Below are 8,429 nucleotides of genomic sequence, written 5' to 3'. Positions count from 1 at the left end.
CACCACAGGGGCTGTCATCACAAGTCGCCAGCTCCCAACTCAAATATCTCCCCGGACTGCATTATCTAACACACTGTCTAATACACCCAGCCTGTGCTGCCACCCTTCATGCCCCCACTGTGTCCTCATGGCACCAGGAGTGTCCCGTCCCCTCTGCTTTGGGCAGCCAAGAGCTCTCTTGGCAGCTGCTGTGCCGCACATCCCACCCTGCTCGGCCGCTGACACTGCAACACAGGCCCGTAAAGAAGAACACGACTTTATTACATCCACAGCAGCTCGTTACAAAAGCGGCAGAGTAGGGCAGGGCCCTGTCCTCCCGGGGAGAAGACGATCCTCGGGCCCGGCGGCGGGCGAGGCCCTGCGGCGGGGCAGGCGGGGCAGGCGGGCCGAGCTCAGGGCGAGGCGGGCTTGTCGGGGTTGTGCATGTGGTACACGTCGCTCTCCTCGTCCTCCGGCACCTGCGGCAGAGCCCCCTGAGCCCCCCGGGCCGGGCCGCGGGCCGACAGCGCCATCTCGTGCCCCCCGGCCCGCTCCCGCCCCGCGGCCCCCTCACCTCCCAGTAAATGCCGTCCTCGAAGCAGTTCTCGGCCGCGGCGTCCCCCCAGATGGGCAGCTTCAGGATGCCCCCTGCGAGCAGGAGGGCAGGGCGGTGGGCACGGGGGATTGCGGCTGGTCCCCCCTGGCACGGGGCTCGGTGTCTCCCCGGGATGCATCCGGCACATGGATGCCGATTTTCGGCTGCTCAACCCTCCCCTCTCCGTGCTCCCCTCCGGCTTACCCACGATGGCTCCCCCAGCAAACGCCATCAGCAGGGACACCACAATGCCGGCTGCCTGGAAGCCGCCCTGGATGCTGGGTGTCCGCGTCTGGTACGCGCCCGTGAAGTCAAACGCCTTGATGAACCTGCCGAGGGCAGAAATGGTGGTGATGGGCCCTGTCAGGAGACATTCCCTGGCTCCGCTGGAACCATGTTGCCCTGCTCTCTTGGGAACCCTTCCCTCGCCCGAACCCTCTTCACAGTGGATCAGGAGAGTGTTGTGATGACCAAAACACCGCTCACTTCTTTCTCTGACCCCTGGCAAAGCTTTACCAAGGAGGAGCCCAAAATATAAACATTCTCTTTGTAATTCAGACTTCTAGCCTTACCTGACCCCACAAAACAATGCAGGGGAGAGGGAGAAGCACTTCCCTCCCCATTGTGACCCAGGATAATGCCAAACAGCAGGACTGTGGCTCACTTGAAGAGGCCACCAAGAGTCAGCTGCATAAGATGAGGCAACAATTCAGTAAGCCCAACACAGTCAGAGCAACCCATGTTTTTGAGGGATAACTCTGGGCAACTCTGAACTATTAACAAAAGCTGTTATTTGATCCCTGCTCCCAGCCCACACAGCTTCAGGTAAAATCTGTTCTCAGGGAAGATTTTCAAGCCATCTTACCCTTCCTTTCCATACACATCCTCCGTGGCTGCAGCTGCTGTGATGGCCCCCACAATGCCCCCAATGAGACCTGGCATGGCATGGAGGTTGTGGATGCCACAAGTGTCCTGAATGTGCAACCTAGACTCCAAAAAAGGCTGAGGGGAAGGGAAGTAGAGAGAGATCAGGGAGTTGAGTGTGGCCATGGGAAGGATTAGTTTCTTCCATGGAGGACTGGGATGAGCAGAGAAAGAGGAGAGATATTGTGTCCCATTAAAGAGCTAAAGGCTTGTAGACAAAGATGTGAGCCAAGATCAAGATAAACTAACAACATATCCTCCAAACATGCTCCTGTTGGGAGTCTGAAACTTCCTGGGCATTTTGGGGCAGTAAAAGGAGACAGAAGTGCATCTCACAAGGGATTCTGGAAAGCAGGAACTGTCAAAGGGAAGTGAATCCATTTCTGGTCTCCTCAGCAGGACCAGGGCTGCAGGCCCCTCGAGCAGCACTCACCGTGAAGTAGACATACCCCACCGTGGACACGATGCCAGAGATGGAGCCGACAATCAGGGAGCCATATGGGGTCAGCATCATCTCGGCGCTGGTGCCCACGGCCACGCCGCCGGCCAGTGTGGCATTCTGGATGTGGACCTGCAGGAGCAACCACTCTGCCTTGGCATCTCAGGGAGACTGCAACTGCTCAGGGGTGGTGCAAGTGGCAAAGTGGGAGAATCAGCTCTGAAAATGTTTCCAGAGGAAATATCAGGGCCCATTTTCCTACTTGGTGGTGAAAAACAAGAAAAGAACAGGCAGCTTCTGTCTGTAGCACAGGTGCACATAGACTCCCACTCCCCGTACCACACACGTTCTTTGCATCCACAGATATGGGCGGGGAGTTGTGATGAGATGGAAATTGTCTCACCCGTGTGTCATGCAAGCTCTGCTGTCACAGAGACATGTCACCCACACATCCAACACGTACAAGTCAGCCCCCCGATTGCTCACGAGCTGCTGCACAGGCCTTGTTTGATGGGGAGCGCTGCCAAAAAGGGCTCTGCAACATGTCCAGGAGCAAGTCCAGTCCCTGCTTGACTTGGGTCCACCACAGGCAGGGCATCACCCCACACCTCAAGCCCTGCAGGACCCATTCCCACTTTCTTATTCAATATAGTCTCAGAGTTTCTGCCTGGATGCTGGTTTCACCATCATACCCAGAAACCCTGTGTCTGTTCAGCAAAACACAAGTGCCAGTTGCTTCCTAGACCCTTGATCAACCTCATTATACGTCCCTGGGGCAGTGCAGGGCTCTCTGCTCCCATCTTACCATGTCAAGCTTGCCCTTCTTTTGCAGCATGCTGGAGAAGGCCATGGTGGTGAGGACACAGGCGGCCAGCGAGCAGTAGGTGTTAATGGCAGAGCGGTGCTGGGCATCCCCATGGTCAGAAATGGCTGAGTTAAAACTGGGCCAGTACATCCACAGGTACAGCGTACCTGGTGGGATGGGGCAGATGGGATAAGGAAGAGAAAGGGAAAAGAGAGAATGCAGGGATTGAAAAAAAACCCTTCTGCACAGGGGGAAATTACATCCCATAGTCCTGCTTCCCCAGATCCACATCCCGCATGATGAGACCAGCATCAGGAAAGGCTGGCAGAGAAAGGGAACCAAAATGCATCCTTATCTTCCCAGGCACCATCTCAGCCCAGCCATTGATGAAGGGAGCTGAGTAACTCTGAAATGTGAAAGACCTCTGGGATACAGAGCTCCTCAACTCCATATCCTGGTTTCAGTTTTTCCCAGAGGCACAGGAGGAACCAGCCCTGTGCAGCCGAGTGCTCCCCATGCAGCAGCACCCTGAGATGAGGGCTGGCTCACCGATCATAGCAAAGAGGTCAGAGTGGTACACGGAGCCCTGCTTGTCCTTGCTCTGCTCCAGGTTGGGTCTGTACAGGATCCGTGTCACCGTCAGGCCAAAGTAGGCTCCGAAGGTGTGAATGGTCATGGAGCCACCTGCATCCTTTACCTGCAGCCATGGGAAAGCAGAGGTTTGCTCCTGCAATCGCCACTCATTCTGGAGCTGAGGCCTGATTTGCATCATGCCCAGCTTCTCTGCGCACTTGACAGAGGGACCCAGTGCTCCTGAATTGCCAGGCTTATGTGCAAAACCCCACAAGATCTCCCTTCCCAGGGAAGTATGACCCACTGCCCCTCTCCTTCACAATCTGCCTGCTTTTGCTGCCTGATTTCTGGTATTTTTAATCCTTATGGAGGCAGTGGCTTGGTGGAGCCATAATGAAGGGAGACAGTTTGGAGAGGTGCAGAGAGGAAGGAGCAGAACAAAGCAGGTACTACCTAAAGCCTTACATGAAGAAGGTTGAGGAGGATGTACTCATTCACTGAAAAGAGTGTGACTTGAAACAAAGTCATGACAAGGAGCTGTATGGGGCTGGTTTTGCCCAGGATGGCCCCAAAGGCGATGCACACAGAGCCCACGCAGAAATCAGCATTGATCAGGCTGGAAAAAGGGAAGGAAAATTGTGTTTTAATTAGGAAAAACTTCTCTACAAATCACTCTTATCCACCCCCAGCTCTAGAGATCCCACCTGAAGACAAAGAAGTGATTAGGGACATCCCTGGATTTCCCATTGACCTTTCTCCCATCCTTACACCCCCACATTATTCAGGTAATGTGGATGATCTGTGTTCTCAGCACTGACATCCTGGTGCTTGGCTCGGCCCTGAGGGGTGACACTCATCTCAAGTGTCCCTTTGAGCAGTACCACCACAATGGCAGGTACCTCTGGACTAGAAGGTGGAAAGCAAGTGGAAGTATGTGGAAGGAAAACAACAGTTTAGGGACTGATTGTATTTGACATAACCGAGGGACAGGTGTTGCCAACTGCTTGGCTCTCATTCCAGCTCTTCCACTGGTCAGGCCAGAGGTGCCATCCCAGAGCCCAACTCCTCCTTACTTCTCCACTCCAATGAGGATCTTTCCGTCCTTGAAAGAGTGGAACCAGCCTTGCATCAGGAGAGCCCACTGGATCCCAAAGGCAGCAAGGAGGAAATTGAAACCCACAGCTCCGAATCCATAGCGCTTGAGGAAGGTCATGAGGAAGCCAAAGCCCACAAAGATCATCACATGGACATCCTGGAAAGCTGTGCAGAGGGAAGGGACTGTCAGCTCTGCAAGGCAAGCAGGGCTGCAAGTGCCATGTGCATTTGGTGTTGAAAAGAAACTAATTACATCAGTAGCAGTAGGGGGGAAATTCAAGAGGAAATGTGTGTTTGCCTCATGTCCACATGTTTCTAAGTCTGAAAATGGCTCAGCTTTTAGAAACTGGTTTTTGGTTAAAAGGCTCAGCCTTTAAAGTAAACGTTTACTAAAAGCTGTGTGCAAAAGAAGACCTGAGAGTAATGGAGTGTACAAAGGAAAACATTTTTCTATTCAGATTGTTTTCTCTCCTTTTGTGAAAAACTGAAAACCATCACAGCAAATGAACAGCAAAGATTTGTTAAAACATGTAAATGGTCATTTTGGGTAGGTCCATTCAGGGTCCTGGTGATGGCTCAGAGCAAAAGAACAAGGAAAGTTTACAAATACATTTTTAAGTGCTTCGGAAATCAGCAGCAAAATACCCTTGAGAGCAGAAACCCACTGTGTGAGATTTTTAGTGCTTAAACCAGAGAGACCCAGTTCTTCCCACTAATGGTCAGACCTGTTCACCCGAGCCCCTCAGATGCCCTTCCCCGGGGGAAACCAGATCTGTGTGAGCCTCTTGAAAGACCTTCTTGGTGCAGTAAACCTGCTGTACTTTTTAATGCTGCACCTTTCTATCAGATAAGCATTCCTTTGCAATTAAGTGAGCTGAAACGCTTGCATACTTACAAATTGAACCATGCAAACCCTAACACTGCAGGCCAGTCAGCCAATGGAAAGAACAGGAGACCCAAGGTTGGGATCTCTCTTGGGAGACTCCTGCCAGCAAAACCGTGCTGCAGAGCAGATAAATACAGCAGTGATAAATACAGCAGTGCACAATCATTATAGCCACTATATCCAGCAAAGTCTGTGCAGTCACAGAGGGTGTAAGCTCAGGGCAAAGAAAATTCTGTGGCTGCAAGTCTGCTCTACCCGAAACTGTGCTGAAATCCATCAGCCCCTGGTCCATTTCCACGGGGCTTGTGTCTGCTATTTCCACTGAGGGCGGGTGAAGACTTGTGTGAAGTGCAGCTCTGCAGAAGCTCAGAGTTTTGTCCTTCTGTGCTTTAGAAGACCTTGCAACTTGTTTAAGGATGAGCATTTGGACGGGCTTAAGCCATGTAGTGCCATGCTAATCTGATTGCTTTTAAAAATGCCCCTCATGTCTATGAAATCACGCTTTGTAAAGGAAGGAGACGAGATCTGCAGCTGGCACTGTTCAGCAGAGGTCACTTCCAAAGCACTTCTCCACATGTCCTAAGAACCAGTCTTACTTACTGTGGTTTTACCACACAATCCCACAGACTTTCCCTCTGCAGCTGTATTTATTTCCCCTCTCTTTTTTCCAGTGTAAGCAGCACAATATACAGCTAGATTTATCTGCTGCCATTTGCATATATTCATTCTCTCATCCTGAAACAGAAATACACAGGTCAGAGTTAAAGCTGTGGACTGTGCCTTCCAAACACCCAGAGTATCCTGCTGTTAGACCCTTTATGAACTCAGAAGGAAGAGCAGATCTTTCTTTAAACCACACCCAATCTAAAACCTTTTTCTAACCCTTGCCTTTGTTTTCCCCTAGTAAAAATAATATTGGTATCATTCAAAGGCAATACAGGCATTGCTATGCCCTAAAGGTTTTGTAAGCCTGCTTTTGTGGGAGGACAATTGCCATAACTATCAAGAACAAGTGTTTGGGCTTTGGCAATACTCTTGGGGACAAAAAATCTCATTGCTTTTCCCCTTGAGAGCAGATGAGTCACTGATTACAGAATATCCATGTTCAATCCAAAATGAGAAGGAATTGTCACACTGACTGGACCTGGCAATGGGCACCACTGACACAACCACATATTGGCTTCCTGAAACCAGGACAACTTCTCTCTGCCTGCCTTGCCAAGCCTTCCTTCTGGCTTGAAGGACCTGTTCATTTGTCACTCTTATACCACTGCCACTGCAGACAGGTGCTGTGGACAGCAATGGTCACAGAAATGCTGGTACAAATGATCTTCTGGTCATCAACCACCACAGTCTTCTGAGCAGCACTGGATGGACACAAGGATTAAAATTCCAGGGCTTGGCCACCTTGTCATGTTTGATCTTTGCAGAGAGAAAAAATTTCTGATTAGATAAGGGAGAAAGAACAGCTGTGCTTTTGGGCACGTGAGCTCTTCCTCAGGCCTGAAACAGAAACATAATTCAAAGCTAAACTGAGCAGTTGCCCTTAGATTGATTTAGCTGTGTTGAATCCATCTTGCTATTTGAGGGGGAATATTTGGCACTGAGGAGTGGGATATGAGGACAGAAGAGATGTCACTTCCTTAGCTCCTACACACTCTTTCTTGGACTCCTGATGTCCTCCAGCACAGCAGTGACAAGAGCAGCCCTCAGGCACTGATGCTGCTTCACACCAACCCGTGTGGGGCTGGTCCCAAGGGCAGGGGTCCAGGGAGAGCCCAGGGCAGCCACGACCATACATGAACCTGGAGGCTGACTGAGCAGCGGGTTTCTGTAAGCAAATCCTTTTCTCAACTAGCTAATCCTCAGCAGCCACAGGTTGCTATAGCTCCTTTGATTTAGCAGGTGTTTTTAATGGAAATGTTCTAAATAGATGCATGACTCAGGCCTGTTGCTTCCTTGGAAACAATTGCCTACAGAAGCAGCCTGTTCTGAAAGGCTCACAAAGATGACCAGCCCTGGAGATCAAAGACAGCCAGAGGCACTGGCTGGCCAGAAGAGCTTTAACCTTCTGAATAATTTCTGTGTCACTACGATGCAGAGACCTGAGAACCCTGGGAACCTGGCAGCTTAGGAGGACTCTGGCACTGAAATGCCAGCAGCTAAAGGGTAATTCACAAGTGAGGGGGTGGACGGAGGAAGAGGAGGAAGATGTCACAGGATCTCGACAGCCGTTCCTCTGTGTGCACAGAAAGGCTTGCTCTGATCCAAAGCTGAGGGAGGGGGCAGAAAGCTGAAACTTGCAGAGTGTTGGGAACACGTCATCCCTATTCCTGGAAAAAAGACGTCATGGTACCCTGCTGACAGAGCCCCAAGGCACTGGAAGGCCAGGATGCTTTTCTCTGGTTCTTTGGTGAACCCCAAGCCAGCCTCGAGGCAAGAGCACGGCTTTTGGTGTGAGGCAGCACCTCTGACAGGCTCTGCCACAGCACAGGATAGGATGGATGGGACAGAACGGGATGGGATGGGATGGGATGGGATGGGATGGGATGGGATGGGATGGGATGGGATGGGATGGGATGGGATGGATGGGACAGAATGGGATGGGATGGGTTGGGATGGGATGGGATGGGATGGGATGGGATGGGATGGGTTGGGATGGGATGGGATGGGATGGGGACCAGCCAGCACAAGCATTAGGCTCCCAGAGTACTCACAGGGGTATCGGAAGTAGAAGTCGTTCTCTATGTCACTGGTCAGGTTCATCTCCCGTTTCTCCTCCTCCCAGTGCGCATCAGCTTCGGTGCCGAAGCGCACGAAGACCCCGAAGAGGACGATCATGGCCACCTCCCAGAGCAGGCACACGAGCGGGAGCCGCCAGCGCATGTTGGTGTTCTTGGCCATGCCTTGGAGGCTCGGCTCCCTGCGCAGGGGCTCCGGGGCTGTGCGAGCCGCGGCCCCGCGCCCGCCCGGGCCGGTCACATATATAGGTTTGGAGAGGGCGAGGTGGGGCCCAGGGAGGTGCCTCCGGCAGGATCACATTTCAGGGCACTGGAGCTTCAGCAGGGCTGTTCCTCTAACCCACCTTCCTCCCTGGGAGGAGGGACAGGCTTCAGCACCTTTCCTCCGAGCT

At 52.1% G+C, this 8,429-nt stretch overlaps 1 protein-coding gene across 1 annotated transcript; it reads right to left on the bottom strand.

Moving 5' to 3' along the window:
• Positions 1-246: 246 nt before the first annotated feature.
• Positions 247-8,429, bottom strand: RHCG (Rh family C glycoprotein). Its single transcript, XM_064389033.1, has 10 exons — positions 8,014-8,429; positions 4,389-4,575; positions 3,781-3,931; positions 3,292-3,439; positions 2,743-2,909; positions 1,932-2,069; positions 1,440-1,576; positions 779-903; positions 554-627; positions 247-458 (listed from the first exon to the last, which is right to left on the bottom strand). Exons 1-10 carry the CDS (start codon positions 8,198-8,200, stop codon positions 393-395), a joined length of 1,380 nt encoding a protein of 459 aa, XP_064245103.1. The 5' UTR covers positions 8,201-8,429; the 3' UTR covers positions 247-392.

This window comes from Passer domesticus, chromosome 14 (genome assembly GCF_036417665.1).
Source record: "Passer domesticus isolate bPasDom1 chromosome 14, bPasDom1.hap1, whole genome shotgun sequence".
Classification (NCBI taxonomy): Eukaryota; Metazoa; Chordata; class Aves; order Passeriformes; family Passeridae; genus Passer; species Passer domesticus.
Note: the sequence above shows the minus strand (reverse complement) of the source record. Positions and strands in the feature narration are given on the sequence as shown.